This window comes from Leptodactylus fuscus, chromosome 3 (genome assembly GCF_031893055.1).
Source record: "Leptodactylus fuscus isolate aLepFus1 chromosome 3, aLepFus1.hap2, whole genome shotgun sequence".
NCBI classification, from domain to species: Eukaryota; Metazoa; Chordata; class Amphibia; order Anura; family Leptodactylidae; genus Leptodactylus; species Leptodactylus fuscus.
The window spans coordinates 169,963,728-169,982,263 of NC_134267.1; the positions used below are offsets into that span (position 1 = coordinate 169,963,728).

An 18,536-nucleotide genomic window follows, 5' to 3' on the forward strand; every position below is an offset into this window, starting at 1 on the left:
ACTTATTTATTCTAGAAATACAAAATATCATAAAAATTGTTTCCTCAAATCAAACTTGTCTCCTCTTGTGATATAGTTTACTGTATTCTATGTTAAATAAGAAAGCACAAACTGGGGACTATGGTACAAAGATGGAAAAATGAAGATCAATCCAAATTGTCTCTAGAGGTAACTAACAGATTTGTGGCAAAACCTGTGGCTGAGAAAGTATTGGTATCTATATTATAAGCTGGCCTACATACAACAGCACTATTGTAGTTTGTAGTAAATGGACAAAAATGGAAGCTAAATACAAGTGACTAATGTAACAATGAGCTACAATGTACAGACAAAGAACATTAATGTGATAAACTACTGCATAGTAAGCAACCGATAACACATTTACAAATGGCTACTGATGTTACTACTGCTTAAATGTGTCACTAGCCCAGAAATATTTACAAGAACGAATTTATAAAAGAAAACAAGCCAAAACGACAACTATAGTTACACTGGGTTTTTATGTGTTTAATGGACAAAGTGCAAAGACACTGGCTGAAAAACCCCCAGTAATCCCATAGATGCTTAGTCAGATTAAGATATAAGGAATTAGGAGACCAAGTCAACATCCTAAACTCTGGGCATATTATTCTGCTGAAAAGGCCATTGCCTGTAAGTAATACTGTTATTGTGTACTTGGTCTGGTGTTTAAGTAGTTACATGTTAAAGTAACATTCACGTGAATGTCAGGACCCAAGTCTTTTCAGCAGTACATTTCCTTGACTTCTTCTTATAGTGTATTCTTGAGCCATCACCTCCAGGTAAGCGACACACAAGCACCCAGCTGTCCAGATGATGTAAAAAGAAATTTGGCAAATCAGGTCACTTTTCTTCTTCATTACATGGTCCATCTATCATGGTGCACATGGATGCCCATGGTAGACACTTTCGGCACTAATCGTTGAGAGGTCTGCAATGCACTACATGTAATGACAATTTTTTACCCTCGCCAGAATGAAGTTTTTCAGTAATTTATGCTACAGGAGCTCTTCTGTGGTATTAGACCAAATGGGATAACCTTCATTTTATACATTTAGTAATGAGGTCACTGCTTTACCAGGTTGACCTTCCCTTGAACACTATTGGAAGGTACATACTGGGAGCACCCCTTAAGATCTGCAGTTTGAGGGTTTTGTCCAATTTGACCCTTGCCCAAATCTCTTAAATCCTCAGTCTTGCTAATTTTTCCTGTTTATAACACATCAACCTCAAGAACTGACTGTTCACTTGCTGCCCCATATATCTCCCGCTTGACAGGTGCCATTTTAATGTAGAATATATATATATATATTTAGTATGTAGAATATATCTATGTATGCACACACAGCGTAAAGCCTTGCTAAATAAATCTACAGTTTAAACTTCAGATATTGTTTCCCAGCATTAAGGTGTCAAAATATTTCTAAACATTGCTTAAAATCCAAAGCACTGAGGCCAAAATGATATATATCTCATTGTATTTTTAATACATTTCAAGGTGTTAAATTAGAGAAATCAGGGGTGACAGCTATGTGAAGAATAAACAAATTGTTCTTTTTGAGGGCTGGGCTGTCACATCTGCTTTATAATTATACGCTTCAAAGGCATATTAAAGATATGGAGAATAATGCATATATTTGAAACTGAGAAATATAACGCTATTTGGAAACTTTATTGGAAAAGATGGGAATATTTTCGAGAGCTACCAATACACAATCTCACTTTCACGGGGATTAAAAAAAATAATAATAAAATTGGTATATTCAACTATAATAAACTAATGTTCCAAGGTATAAAAGACGTAAAAGTAGGAAGAGACTAGAGTGGGAGTGAAGAGATAATGGAAGAAATTATATATTTGCTTTTTTTAAGTACTAAGAACTTGGAACATGGTTAAACTGCAATGTACTACATTTTGGGTAGGAACGTATAAAATTTAACTATCAATTTTTGGTACTTCAAGCATGTACAAGGCATTGATCTACTGACACAAACCATGGAGGGTAAAACCTTTGATACTTCTTATCATGTAAAGAGGAGAAGAGTCAGCTTTTTCTTGGGGGAATTAAATAGTGGGTAAAAAAGAAGGAGAAATGAGCATTTTGGCTGACAATACGGTGCACAAGCAGGACCATATTGTGCAGGGTGTTGTAAGTAGCAGAATGCATTAAGGGTATCTCAGACTGATTCAAAAATTCTCTGAATATTGTATTTTTCTACTGTAGCATGCAATACCTTACTAAAACTCATTAAAACTGTATTTTCTATCCATGTTATGAGCATTTCAATGATACTTCTATGCATGATGCCTTAGTAAATTGTATAACTGAATGCAAGAGATGCTGATGGACAGTTAAAGGATCAATTAGGGAAAATAGAAGAATATAACCATGTTCAGCAACCTGCAGCACAAACTAACCTGCAGCATATCAATTTTAGCTGTGTGTATATCCGTGGCATTCAGGCTTAACAATGCAATACTTGAAAACGGAAGACCTGCTGTAACTCACCACTGTAGGGTCCTAGGCTTCCCAATAAATTCAGAGGGTATGTTGTTGTGCTGGCCATACACATTAGGTTAGTGCTAGTCAAAACATTTTGGATTTGGTGGGAACAGACAACCCTATAATATGTGGGATGTCCTCAGAATAGGTAGGCTTGCAGAATTATAGACTCCAGAGGCATAACAAGCCAAACAAGCCCTCTACCTACCATATGAAATTTCTGAAACTGGTGGGGCCAGTGGGGCCTTTGAGCAGGTATGACTACGGCCTATATAACCCATATAGTTATACCACTTTTTAAAGCAACTTCATTTCTGCTACAGGTTATAGAGATGTTTCACAAACACCAGGACAGAGTCTTTTCTGAGTATTTCCTTAAATATCTACTCCAGTCTTTATCAAACATATATCAGTAAAACATTTCTACATTACCCCTAGGGTCAGACCTGCTCCAGACAGTAGATACTAATAAGAGAAAGGTCTAGGGTCCCCAACAGCTACCTTATGCAAGTTCCTAACTCTTTCAAGCTGTGAAAATGATCGTCTACTTAGCTGCGATTTTTGTGCATCTTTCAGTCTACATAATTGCTATACCCAAAAGAATGCAAATAATTGTTACTTTCTGTTGTCATTGTTCTTGCAAATGAGTTTCTTTTCTCTTTAAAATAATGATAGAAATAGACTTTAGAGCAGTGCCAGTGCATAATACCGCCTTATAATGAGGTGTGCTACAGAATGTAGTTTCTGCTCGGTAATTATTTCAGTCTCACAAATGTAAACCTTCATCTACCATCACTCACCAGCAGCTTGGAGAACCATCTGCAGCGTTGCTTTGGCCTGTTCAGCAGGAGACTAAAAACAAAGACAAAAAGCATATTTACCATACATTATGGTACTAATCAAAGGCATAGTGTTTTATACAGAAGACACCGCACTGAGATAGACCAAAACATCCATAAAAGAACATATCCCTCCTAATTTCTATGCAATAGCCAACATTTGAAAAGACATTCACTATTAGGCAACCTCCCTATTTTTTAGCCCCAACCTATGCTGCCACTATTACATTTAATTGTTAGGATGCTCTTACTTCTATCCAATGTAAATTACTGCACGCCTCTCCTACTAGTTATTATCAGTTAAACACAAAGTCAATACATCGTGCAGAAAAGAGGTAAAAGATGGCCACGTCCTAACTGCATTATGTATTCATTTAGGCGATCTGGTCTTTCTAAAAAGAAAATGTCTCATTCCTGAAATTAGGAAATCATATCATACATTTTGTATTATACAATACCACTCTTTTATCAATAGTAACATTATTATTCAAAGTCTAATAAAATTTAAAAAAATATATAATATAAAAAAACATTACATGGCAGATAGGACATAATTTGTTAGGAAACATTTTGGACATACAATGTTTATTGTTAATGTGACTGCACTGTAAGCACAAGGTACAGAGTAACAAACAGCACCGACCAGTGGAAATTGTATCTAATCTAAAGATGGATTCAATAACACTTTAATAACCTAGGAAAATCAGAATTACTGTAGTAAGAAAACTGACACTTGTACAAGAATGAAAAAATGATGGTCCAAGCTTTCTTACATCCACACAGGGCATACAAGCAGCACAATATTTCTGTACAAATCTCATCAACATGTGGTGACTAAAACCTGCAACAAACTAACCTGTGGCATGTCAATTTATGCTGTGGGTATACCCATGGCATTCAGGCTTAACAATGCAGTAGTTGAGACAGAAGAACTCCAGCAATTCCAGTAGGAATGACTCACTCACAAAAATCCCAAAAAATATAAACTATTGAATGTGTTTTTGCGGCAGAGTTTACACAAAAATCTGCTGTTGAACATCTTCAGTGTTGTTATAACCTTACTGTCAATAATATACAATATACACAATATTTACACACACACACACACACACACACACACACACACACACGTACGTTTTTGGGCCTGCAAACCAGGCACATACTCTTTCTATACCCTTACTTACCATATGAAGCTGGGGCCCCACGTTGCGTAAACACCGCAATTTCACTGCAGCGTTTTAAAGTACCTACAAAGTAGATGGCATTCTGCCTAATCCCATCAATGCAAGGTGCTTCCGCTACAGGATTTTATCAATGTGTTGGGAAGCTGGATTGGGTGTGAAAGAAAAAAAGGCATACTCACCTGTCCCCAGCATCCCATTCCTGGTTCACTTTTCATTGCGCCTCAGTGGTTGCTGGTAAGGAATTGATGATGCTTTAGAGGCTGTAATGCCATGGGTTTTACACCTCATGTATGGTGGACCTGCCCTCAGGCCGACACTACTGGCTGGCTATCCATAGGATTGCACAACGCTATTTAGTCAATCCCATTTCAAGCTCCCTTATTTCTCCTTAACGTAAAGCTCCCTAATTTGAAATTTGCCCAATTTAAGTTGCTCCAATATATTTTCTTAGCAGCCCAACTCCACATTGCCTAGAATGGTAGAAAACCTTTCCTCTCCCTGGCTGAGGTTTTGAGACGGGTCGACATCATTATGTTTCATGAGAAGATCAATTCCGCCATTTCTGATACCTGCCCCATTTTTGATAAGGTTTGGGCACCTTGATCCACAGGTCTTGCATCCCAGGTCCCCCTTACTGTCTTAAACTTTGATTGTGTGGCTGGATAGAGTTCTCTTCCTCCTTCAGGTGAATCCTTAAGTTTTCCTTTCAGTTGCTCTAATACATTGTGGCTCTACTTATTCCTCCTTTTTCTCTCCCTTGCTCTTCCGTCTCCAGTTGTTTTCTTATGTCTTTATTTTCCTCTTGTTTCTCCCTTGTGTTTCCATATATTATTTGCACGCTATGATTCTGTATTTGATATTTCTTATTGTTTTCTTACCTTCTTCTACCTGCACTTTGTTTGATCCAATTTTTACCTTATTTTTTACTGTTGCTATAATTCAATAAATTTCAAACGAACATATACTTCTTTGTCTATGCTTGAAGGTTTTCATGTTTGTAGTTGAAGCTTACCATATCTCAACTACAATTCTCCCTTTTTTTTGACTCCTGTTGTTCCTGCTGCCAAACATGCAGCTTTAAAGCAAAACAAAAAAAGTGCGAAGCTTTGGGGTTTGTAGAGCTGCTGCCTCTTGGTTCTTTTACTTGGCAAAGGTCACCATGGTCATTGATGGCATAGTATCACAGATACCTTTATGGGTGTAGAAATGATGGACAGGGACATTTTGCAGCTTTGAAACACATTATTAAAAGGGATAAAAAAAATGGCACTGGTATAAACAAAACAGGTTTATGGTTATATACTTCCATCAGTGTGATGCCTTTAAGAAAGAAATGGCTGTACGGTCTATAAAGAAAAGCTGGTAAACACAATGACGGGGAAATAATGTTTAAGAAACAAATTTCCTTTAGCCTTGAGATTCCTTTGAAATATTGCAGAGTCCGTGAGCCGTTCAAGAAGTCTTATGTTATAAAAGCTCCAGAAAATATTATATCTTTTTACATAAATATATATATTGCTGTTCACATATAAACCATTTTAAAGTTAAACTTCAAAAGCCAAGAGAACGATAGGATAGTACATGTTCTTCATTTGTGTAAAAATAATGTACGCTTTTTCTGGCTTTAATCTAAAACTTATCTGCGTCTACAGTATGGAAATGTTAAAGCGGTTAACAAATAGTGGAATACTATATTAAACTGAAGACAGCAATATAAACAAATAAAACCACACAATATTAAAACTCTAACACCTCTGTCGAGCAAAAACATGCAACGAAAAGAAAATTACAACGTACATTACGACAAAAACAAAGAATGTTTGTAATTAGACGATGAGATAGAAAATAAAACATATGTGCCCCTTTCATACGTCTTATATTACTGCATATTTGTCACAATGAATGGTTTTCTAATTCTACAACATTTTATCAAAGGGAGGTACGCCCCAAGTAGTAAGGGGACTTAATGGGGTTCTCTCACCAGAGACATTAAAGGAGTTATCTGCTTTCTAAGATATTAGCTCTGCAGGGGTCCCACAACCAAGACCCCCATAAATCACTGGTACGGAGACAGCGTGGGTACCGGTGATCTTTAGGGGTCCGTCACAGATTTAATAGGTCACCAATTTTAGAAACCGGAGAACCCTTTTAACGGCATATCCATAGAGTATGCCAAAAATGTTTGATAAACGCCAACGGGGGAACCAGATTTTCATTTTTAAACAATTAAAAGTTAAACAATTTTACAAATATACAGTCCTATGAAAAAGTTTGGGCACCCCTATTAATCTTAATCATTTTTAGTTCTAAATATTTTGGTGTTTATAACAGCCATTTCAGTTTGATATATCTAATAACTGATGGACACAGTAATATTTCAGGATTGAAATGAGGTTTATTGTACTAACAGAAAATGTGCAATATGCATTAAACCAAAATTTGACCGGTGCAAAAGTATGGGCACCTCAACAGAAAAGTGACATTAATATTTAGTAGATCCTCCTTTTGCAAAGATAACAGCCTCTAGTCGCTTCCTGTAGCTTTTAATCAGTTCCTGGATCCTGGATAAAGGTATTTTGGACAAACAATTCAAGTTCAGTTAAGTTAGATGGTCGCTGAGCATGGACAGCCCGCTTCAAATCATCCCACAGATGTTCAATGATATTCAGGTCTGGGGACTGGGATGGCCATTCCAGAACATTGTAATTGTTCCTCTGCATGAATGCCTGAGGATTTGGAGCGGTGTTTTGGATCATTGTCTTGCTGAAATATCCATCCCCGGCGTAACTTCAACTTCGTCACTGATTCTTGAACATTATTCTCAAGAATCTGCTGATACTGAGTGGAATCCATGCGACCGTCAACTTTAACAAGATTCCCGATGCCGGCATTGGCCACACAGCCCCAAAGCATGATGGAACCTCCACCAAATTTTACAGTGGGTAGCATGTGTTTTTCTTGGAATGCTGTTTCTTTTTGGACGCCATGCATAACGCCTTTTTTTATAACCAAACAACTCAATTTTTGTTTCCAAAATGAAGCTGCCTTGTCCAAATGTGCTTTTTCATACCTCAGGCAACTCTATTTGTGGCGTACGTGCAGAAACGGCTTCTTTCTCATCACTCTCCCATACAGCTTCTATTTGTGCAAAGTGCGCTGTATAGTTGACCGATGCACAGTGACACCATCTGCAGCAAGATGATGCTGCAGCTCTTTGGAGGTGGTCTGTGGATTGTCCTTGACTGTTCTCACCATTCTTCTTCTCTGCCTTTCTGATATTTTTCTTGGCCTGCCACTTCTGGGCTTAACAAGAACTGTCCCTGTGCTCTTCCATTTCCTTACTATGTTCCTCACAGTGGAAACTGACAGGTTAAATCTCTGAGACAACTTTTTGTATCCTTCCCCTGAACAACTATGTTGAACAATCTTTGTTTTCAGATCATTTGAGAGTTGTTTTGAGTAGCCCATGATGCCACTCTTCAGAGGAGATTCAAATAGGAGATCAACTTGCAATTGGCCACCTTAAATACCTTTTCTTATGATTGGATACATCTGGCTATGAAGTTCAAAGCTCACTGAGGTTACAAAACCAATTTTGTGCTTCAGTAAGTCAGTAAAAAGTAGTTAGGGGAATTCAAATCAATAAAATGATAAGGGTGCCCATACTTTTGCACCGGTCAAATTTTGGTTTAATGCATATTGCACATTTTCTGTTAGTACAATAAACCTCATTTCAATCCTGAAATATTACTGTGTCCATCAGTTATTAGATATATCAAACTGAAATGGCTGTTGCAAACACCAAAATATTTAGAACAAAAAATGATTAAGATTAATAGGGGTGCCCAAACTTTTTCATAGGACTGTAATTCAAAATTTTACAGATTTTTAAAGATTTTCTCTAGCCATCTCAATGGTGATAATGTTTTGTCTTGATCCCAATGGATACAACCATGAAATCAGGAACCAGGAACTTTCTATTGTCTATTATTTCATAGAAACCCAGATGTGATTTCCTTATGCTAGGTTCACACCTGCTTCTGAGTTCTGTTCGGGGGGACCCCTGGAAAAAAAGCCATTACCCGTGGACCCCATAGACTACAACAGAGTCCACAGAGTTTATGCGCGAGAAGGATGATAATGTGAAGAGAAAAGCGCTGCTTGCAGCACTTTTCTCTATACATTTTTTAAGTGGGTTCAAGCAGAAACCCATAACGGAGTTCAAGCCCTGGTGTGAACCCAGCCTAATGGCGGACAGATTATCAGAGAGTGATACTAAATACAAGAGCAGATAACCCAACCTCATTAAGGAAATCATGTGCTAGACCATAGAAAGTTCATGTATTTATGGTCATATCCATTGAAAAACGATCACGACAAAAGACTAAGATGGTTAGATAAAATTTTAAAACTCTACAAAATAGTTATTTACATTAGCAAAAATATTCAAACATTACATTTTCCACAAATATAAATATAGCTGTTTTCATAGGAAAAAAAAAACCTGTGATGAAACATTATAACAAAATGAGCTTGACTGTTTCTAAAACCTGCCCACAGTGCCTTATTACAGCTCTAATAGGATGGAACCATAATAGGACTGCCATAGTAGTGCAGTAATTCAGCATGGTTCTAGGTAACATATATTCAACATCTGACGAAGCCTATACAGCTATAATGCTATGTAGAAGCATGAACCCTAGTTGTATATCCAGAACTTATTTTTCCTGTACTAATTCTATCTGTGCGCACTCTTGTCCAAGCGCTGTGTGCACTGCTGATGATAACAGAGCAGCGATGTAGAAGAGCGCGCACAGACAGGATCAGTGCAAGAGGAGCCGTCTCACAGGAAGAAGCATGAGGGTAAGTATATAATATGGGTTGGGGTTGGGCTGAGCAGGTAGGGAAGAGCAGGATAGCTAGAGAGACATGGAGGGGAGTCAGGAAGGAGAGAGAGAGAGAGGAAGGAGGGAGGGAAAGAGAGAGAGAAAGAGGAAGGAAATGGAGATTAAGGAGGGAGGGAGGAAGGAGGGGAGAGTGAGGTTAGAAGGGTTAGTGAGGAAGTTACATAGCAGGAAGCTGAAGCATGTAACCAAATGCAGGAGATACCAGGAGCTTCCAGAGACATCCAGAAATCACTCAAAACTTGGCTAAAGGTATATGGGTGCATTTATCAACCCATTAACAGCTCTAACAGACACTGAAAAACAAAACAAAAAATTTTTGCCCAGAAAACCCCTCTAAAGAAGCAAAAGGTCTGCTGAGGAAAACTCTGTGAACTTTCTGTTAACAGTGCTGTGGAAGTTTTGCCACTTATAAGTTAGCAATATGAATAAAGCAGTGGTATGAAAGTGTGGGCACTGCTCCATTCACTTATATGGGAAGAGCTGCAATGTGAGCTGTGAGGTTCTCCTGTCTACCAACTTCTGCTAGACATAAAAACCCATTTAATTATAAAATAGAAGAATTTTTTTTTCTTTTTTAAATCATGGGATATACTGTGGAGGTTTCCTCACTGAAACAAAGCGGAAAATCTGTGGGTTTAGGAGAAGGTAAATCAGAGTCAAAAGAGTTACCATATATACTCGAGTATAAGCAGAGTTTTTCAGCACAGTTTTTGTGCTGAAAAAGCCCCCCTCGCCTTATACTCGAGTCAAGCAAAAAAATAAATAAATAAAAAAAATACTGATCTGCCGCAATAGTAATGTATAGAATCTCCCATAAAATAGTGAAAAAAAAGATGCTTTAAAAATCTAATATAAAAATAAAAATAAATAAAAGTTCCCTAGAATACATATAAAAGTAGAGAATTACTGTGAAACACATACACATTAGGTATCCCTGTGACTGAAAGTGCCCGGTCTACTGAATATAGGGTATCTGCAGTGCTCCTGTTCCGTCGGGAAGGGGTTAATAGGAGCAAAAAACTCCGACCACTTTAATTTTTGAAATTTTCCAGTAGCTGCTGCAATAACTCCCCCTGATGAAGCCAGAGTCGGCGAAACGCGCGTCGGGACGCGTTATCTGTACAACAAGGATATAGAGGTAATATATACAAAATGCTTTAAGGTCCGTATATTCTTACAAATTGTTTTTTTGTGTGCATGATTATGCCTTTATCTTTCTTATATGTAACACCTTGACTGCTAGAACTACATGCTAATATTCAAACAATTGCTATTCAACAAAAACTCTTGTTTCATGCATTAGATTAATGCAGTCAGTAAATAACATGTGCATAGCTAAATCATCCTTCTGTATTATTTATACCTATGTATATAGGACCAATTTGAGAAATAACTAACTTGCCATATACCTTGTATGACTTTTATTTGCATGTCCTATTTTTCTCCCTTCTGAATTCTCTTTTGTATGTTATAATGCTTTTTTAATGGGATTTAATAAATATACAATTTTTATTCACATTCATGTGGTAGTTTGCCTTCTTTTGGCATCTGGTGTAATTGGTTCAGTAACATGTTGCACATTTTCCGCACATACGTTTGGTATCCACTTGTACATATAGCTTTAGTGATGCCAGCATTTGTAAGCACATAGCGATAGCGTAGGGGGGCTGGAAGTTATAATATTATAACATACAAGAGTGATACTAAAAGGTTATTCAACAGGCTCAATTCCCCAATTGATGAGATACCTAGAACCAGGGCTTTACAATTTTGGGTGGAGTTTAATTGAAAAAAAAAATAAAAAATTACAGACTTTGACTTCAAAACAAAGGGATTATGTTTAATGTTACTATATAATTTTTAATTGTGTAATCAATTACATTTATACATTATACAAATACATTTACTTTCATAGCAATTCTATCACTTGATTTTCCATAAATTAGAAGATTTTTACTGTTTCTGGATGATGAGGGCAGTCACTCATTTATGAAAGAGTCGGAGTCGGAGTCAGTCAGGCTATGGAAAAATACTTGGAGTCGGTGGTTTGGCCTACCAATTTCAAAGCCCTACCGAGATTCATGTTAATGCAGTTAATCGTATGCTGGCACGTTGTAATCTATATCTATATCATCATTTACATCCATAAGTTAGGACCCAACCCATATCCTGAAGGAACCAGCAGAATATCTACATTATTGCAGTGGTGACCTGTTTATATACTAATATTTCTGTAATTCAATTTCTTACTAAATCCTATGGCGCCCCTTTAAGATGGTCACGTAAATAAAATACAGTGTACAATGATATGCTGCATGTACCTTCATTGCTTGCTGCTTCAACTGGGTATCAGATTTGTACAAAAGGAAAAAAAAATACAGTAAAGCCGGAAAACACAATTTAGAAAGCTACAAACCTCAGCGATTTAATAAAATCAGTTATATCTGCACATCACATGCAGTTTCACAAAATCTTAAACATGGTACAAGGGTCACAGAGTGTGTAAAATAAAATCCAATAAAAGGGATATAAATTCTATTTCATATATAAAAATACACCAGAGGCAAATCCTGTTCGGTGGAAATGATTACCCTGTTAAAATGCCACATATATTTTACATATGCGCACACAAATCCGATAGAGCAGAGATCATTCTATTGTGAAAACCAAAAGCCATGTCACACATTTACATATACACCTAAATGATTAAAACAATGCTCACAAAAAATGCCGAAAGTCATGCTAAACTGTTACATAATGCTCAGTATTACTATTATTTTATCTACAGATATGATTAAACTGTCCAGGAATTACAACTTCAGATAAATTATATTATATAGTGTATATATACAGTATATGTGTGTGTTTTTTATTTACACGTAGACATTCAGCTAAACGCTTTTGTGCTTTGTGAATAGACAGATGCAAAAGGCTGACATAGAAAATGATCAGATAAGAGGAAATTCAATAACAATGATTAGAGATGAGCAAACAGTGAAATGTTTGAAGTTCGATTCGAGTAGCCACTCAATATTCGACTGTTTGATCAAACATCGAACCCCATTATAGTCTATGGGGAATAGATACTCGTTTAGGGGGAAACCAATATTTGACTCAGGAGGGTCACCAAGTCCACTATGACACCCAGGCAAATGATGCCAACATCTCTGGAATGCAACTGGGACAGCAGGGGAAGCATGTCTGGGGGCATCTAACATGCCCAAGTCACTGTATTACGTTGGGATCCCTGTCAGCTTGCGTTATGCGGGAGCTGACTTTTTCCCATAGGAATGCATTGACCAGCACTGATTGGCCGAATGCCATACAGAGTACAGCATTCGGCCAATCAACGCTGGTTCTGCCGGAGGCTCGTCTGTGAGGAGGAGGAGTCTAAGATCGGACCAGAATGGAGACTGCTGTGGACCGATCTTAGACTCTGCCTCCTCCAGCAGAACCAGCGTTGATTGGCCGAATGCTGTACTCTGTATGGCATTCGGCCAATCAATGCTGGTCAATGCATTCCTATGCCGAGATGTAGCAGTGCTGGCCGTGCACTCAGCTCAACTACACCGGAGATGCAGTCGAGTTGAGCGCACGGCCAGCACTGCTATACCGGAGATGTGAACCCTGCTGCACCAGATAGACCAGATAGCTCCCCAAAGAGCTGGGTGAATGACATTCCCACCTAAATAAAGCTAATTCCTAGCTAACCCTGCCAGTACATCAATCCCTGTCTCACAGTCACATACTTCACAGTCTCATATGAACCAGAATCTACTATTCGTATAAATTGGAGGTCACCTGATTTAGCCAGCCAATTACTTTTTCCGAATTTTTTTCGATGACTCCGTTGTCGTTGTTCCTGTCCCACCTCTCCAGCGCAGTTATTGATGCAAAAAAAGCGCCAGGGAAGGTGGGAGGGGAATCAAATTTTTAGCGAGTTTGCCTCGTGGTATTCGATTGGAATCGAACATCTCGAACAGCCTGATATCCGATCGAACATGTACTCGATTGATCACTGTTCGCTCATCTCTAATAATGATCTAAATACCCTCCATTATGATGCCAGGTTTTGCCATGAAGGACAGACCTTAGAGACCACTTGTCAGCTATCCCAAAATGTCACGGAGTCTCCCGGAAAAGGGGGACACAAGGGATGGGTCTGGTCTAGTGGAGAGAGGTCAGGGATGTTGCATTATGCCGATTTTGTGGATCAAATGCAGCCCTGGGACCCAAACTTATATAGGAAGCGTTACATAGCGACTTAAAGATTAACTTGTTTGCTTTTAATAAGTGAATCTATATGCCCCTTAAAAGCTTTATAGTCTTCTTGTATGTCTATTTTGTTTAGACGTAAAATAGATGTTTAATATTAAAGGGGTTGTGGGGTTTCAGGAAAAATTGGGGAACCTTCTGCTGGGCTTTGTTTGCTCATCTGCAGCGATAACATCCTGTTGACATGTGACCACTGTAGCCAATCCCTGGCCTCAGCTGGCACTATTTTAGGTTTTCATCCGTCAGCCAAAGTTGCTCAGGCATTCCTACCAGTCAATCCATTGACTGATAATATTTTCTATGGAGCCATCTAGTATCTGTTTCTTTGTGACCTTAGCCTACCACATTATATTACATGTTCGTTCATTTTCGTGTTGTGATTTCAATAACTGGAGAATTTTTCTACAAAAGTGTTGTGGTTTTGTCAAAAAGTGTCACATGTAATTATATAATTTCTTTGGCTTTGGCTATAAAAATAGAAACACTACACCTCACTGCACAGCCTGGACTTCATCATTGCTGTAGATATTTCCAACAAGCATACGCTGAAGAACTTTACTACGGCATGCAAGGTTTAGGCAACATGTTTATTCTGTTAATGTTGCTCATATAGCAGCGATATATTCCACAGCTTATTAGACTTCTCCTGCAGATATGCAGCAAAGTTGTGATCTGAGGCTCAGATCAGGAGCGGAGGATGGTTTAATACGATGGAATGGGTATATGCGGCCAAGAATCTAAGAACACACACAGGCTTGTCTGGCTGGTATCCAGCAATAAACACCACAAAATACGGCTAAAGAAAAAAGGAGGACAAGACCACAAGCAAATACAATAGATAGTATTAGCGTAACTGAAGATTTCTGCTTTATTAATAGGAGAATCCTATATATTATGAAGTTGAAGATAAATGATCATATATTTAGTAGTGCACTATGAACACATAAGTGAGAATTTGTGTAAGATTTAATAGATGCATTTTCCTGCACTCACGTGTGCCCGTGTGCATAGGCCCTAAATGTGTTGAATGGCGCAGCTTTTACTGACATGTTTTCTTAACAATTAACATGGTAAAGTGAGAGCGCTCACTCACACAGTTTCCCTAAGTAAACAGGCACTTGTTGCTGATCTATCAACAGCCCTTAACTTCTTGAGAGCTCAAGTCAACAGCTACTTATCTCAACCCAAGCAAATCCTGTTTCCTCTTCCAGACAAGGGTAAAGAATGCTCATTTTTTTAGTGGAGTTCTCATTCAGAGCATTAAAACTATTCTAAATTTGGAAAAATGAACTGTGTGTTTTGCAGTCTATTGTTTTATCCTCAGATTTCCTTAAAGGGCCACTGTAATGATTACGTTTCTGTGTTATTCTTTTAGTTGTAGAGGTAGACATGCAGTCTCAGCTTTCTTAGCTCATTGTTCTAAACACAATCCCAAATGTAATCTTAATAGTAGCATGAATTAGTAAATATCACATTTGACAAATATATTCCATCACTGACGAACAACTCTCCTCCCTAATCTCCAAATCCCACCTCACCTCCTGCGCTCTTGACCCGATCCAGTCACATCTCATCCCCAAACTTACTGAAGTCATTACTCCAGCCCTATCCCATCTCTTCAACCTATCTCTAGCCAATGGATCCTTCCCCTCTGCCTTCAAACACGACACAGTCACACCTATACTTCTATACTTAAGAAACCGTCCCTCAACCCGTCCTCTCCAGCCAACTATCGTTCCATCTCACTGCTCCCGTATGCCTCAAAACTTCTTGAGCAACACGTCCACTCAGAACTCTCCTCCTATCTCTCGTCCAACCTGCTCTTTGACAGACTTCAGTCAGGCTTCAGACCCCGGCACTCCACTGAAACTGCCCTAACAAAAGTCACCAATGACCTGCTAACCGCCAAAGCCAGGCGCCATTACTCTGTCCTCCTCCTCCTCCTTGACCTCTCCTCTGCCTTTGACACAGTTGACCACTCCCTCCTGTTAGAAATTCTCTCATCCCTTGGTATCTCAGACCTGGCCCATTCCTGGATCTCCTCATACCTCACCGACCGCACATTCAGCGTCTCTCACTCGTACACCACCTCTTCACCACGCCCTCTCTCTGTAGGTGTCCCCCAAGGCTACGTCCTAGGACCCCTCCTGTTCCCTATCTACACCCTTGGCCTGGGCCAACTCATAGAATCTCATGGTTTTCAATACCATTGCTATGTCGATGACACCCAAATATACATCTCTGGACCAGACATTACCTGCCTGCTGGCCAGAGTTCCAGATTGTTTAGCAGCTGTAGCCTCCTTCCTCTCCTCCCATTTTCTCAAAATCAACATGGAGAAAACGGAGTTCATCATCTTCACCCCATCCTGTATGGCCCCTCCACCTGACCCATCTATCAAAGTTAATGGAACCACAATTACCCCTATCCCATGGGCCCGATGCCTTGGGGTAACCCTGGACTCCGACCTATCCTTCAAGTCACACGTTCAAACCCTCAACACCTCCTGCCGCCTCCAACTCAAGAACATCCACCGAATCCACTCCTTCCTCACTGCTGAAACCACTAAGATGCTCGTCCAGGCCCTCATAATCTCCCGCTTAGACTACTGCAACACCCTTCTCCATGGACTCCCAGCAAACACCCTCGCCCCACTCCAGTCCACCTTAAACTGTGCTGCTCGTTTAATTCACCTCACCCCCCCGATCTTCATGGGCTGCTCCCTTCTGCCAATCCCTCCACTGGCTACCCATAGCCCAGTGAATTGAGTTCAAGCTACTAACGTTAACATACAAAGCCATTCCCAACCTGTCCCCTCCATATATCTCTGAACTAATCTCCCGCCACCTGCTACACGTAAGCTCAGATCCTCCAATGACCTCCTGCTCCGCTCTTCTCTCATCCGCTCCTCACACAACCGTCTCCAAGATGTCTCCCGTGCATCCCCCATACTCTGGAACTCCTTACCAAGACACATAAGACTGACCCCCACAATCACAGGCTTCAAGAAGGCCCTGAAGACTCACCTATTCAGGAAGGCCTACAACCTCCAATAACACTATCACCACACCACCATCTGAACAGTCTCCTCCCTCTCCTTCTGTCTCTACCCTCTTCCCTCATAGATTGTAAGCCCTCGCGGGCAGGGCCCTCTACCCCACTATGCCAGTCGGTCATTGTTAGTATTATATCTACCTCTATATTTTTTGTATTGTATGTAAACCCCCATGGAATTAAAGGGGTTGTCCCATCACAAGGATCCTATCTATAATGCTTATTAATGTGAATGTAAGACTTTTCCTAAATACAATGCTTCAGCAAAACTGCTTTGTTTGTCCACTATCTTACTTTATTCATTTTTTTGTGGCCACAGCCCTGACCTAGCTGCTCCTGAGTCAAGTGATGTATCAGCCTGCTCTCAAGGGGGAGGGAGGAGGGGCTAAGGGAGCGAGCCTGGAGGGGGGGGGGGGTAGTTTACCCTTTGGGGGAAGGGGCCGCCAATACAGGGTTAGACGCTGGATAGAGAGGCGGCATAGAGAGGCGGATGCTGGGGACTGTTAGACGCCGGCACAGGTGAAGCCAGCAACATCGCTATGCTTCTGCCCTGCATGAAGCCAGCAGAGCACAAGCGATGCTGTTATTCTACTCTGGGCTCACATATGCAAAGCCAAGCGGCGAGATGCCGCTGGCCCTGCGTGCACGCTCATAGACCAGTCTAGCCTTCACAATGGTGCTATATAAATAATAATAATAATAATAATAATAATAATAATAATAAAAGCATAGCAAACAGTAATACAGAAATCTATTGACCTGCAAGAAGAAAAAACAACCATAATAAAAAAAAAATAATGCTAACCAGAAAATGCCTATCTTCCGATCTATAGCTTGTTCGCCTACCTGTAGGAATTGTTTTCAGGAAGACTTAATAGGTGGCACGCCATTTTTTTTTTTATTATAAAAAGCTGCCCACAAATGCAAGCCTCAGAAAAAGACAAAATGGCTTTATAAAGGGAAGAAAATGTAATAAGTTATTGTGGGATAACATATATGACCTCTACACAGGAGAGGTGATGCTCTGGACCCTACTGCACATCAGAATGTGGTTCCCAACAGACCCATTCCTCTGTCAGGAGAAGGAAGGAGGCCAGCAGCTGGAGATGGACGTCTGCAATCTCTGGTCCACAGATTGGAGTGTCGACAAGGTGAATAAAATACACGTTTTTGTCCAAAAAAAGGTCATATATTTTATTCACCTTGTCGACACTCCAATCTGTGGACCAGAGGGCACAGACGTCCATCTCCAGCCGCTGACCTCCTTCCTTCCATTCCTCGGTGACCAGTCTGTGGACTCTGCAGCCACCTCAACCTCTATGCTTCCATTGGTGTTGTGACTCATTCACAACATCTAAAGGCGACGGACCAACTGGTCTATTTCTCTGTACATTTTTATTTCCAACATCCATTGCAAACTCATCTACACTATAAGCAAGTTCGTTGTTCTCCCCCTTTTTTTGTTCTGTAAGAAGAATATAGAGTGGAGTGGTGGGTCATGCACATTCCCTGCCATTCAATGTCTAGGGGGTCAACAAAAACCTAGAATGGATGGATTGGCAGCATGCATGTATAACCACCAACCAATTCATACACCTCAGGTCTACAGGCATGGATTGAGGAGGAGCGGGGAGGCTTCAGAAACAATTGTAATTGACAGTGTGTCCCATAGGGGGCCCCAACCATCATATAGTCATCACAAATCCTAGGCACAGGTTCATGATTAAACATATACAATATTTATATGTAATGCTG

General features: G+C 39.7%; 1 protein-coding gene across 1 annotated transcript in view; it reads right to left on the bottom strand.

Annotated features, from left to right (window-relative positions):
• RSRC1 (arginine and serine rich coiled-coil 1) overlaps positions 1-18,536 on the bottom strand; it is a 226,392-nt gene that overhangs the window by 110,698 nt on the left and 97,158 nt on the right. Inside the window, exon 6 of the mRNA XM_075268757.1 lies at positions 3,323-3,374. Within this exon, the coding sequence (XP_075124858.1) occupies positions 3,323-3,374 (52 nt within the window). The remainder of the gene's footprint in view (positions 1-3,322; positions 3,375-18,536) is intronic.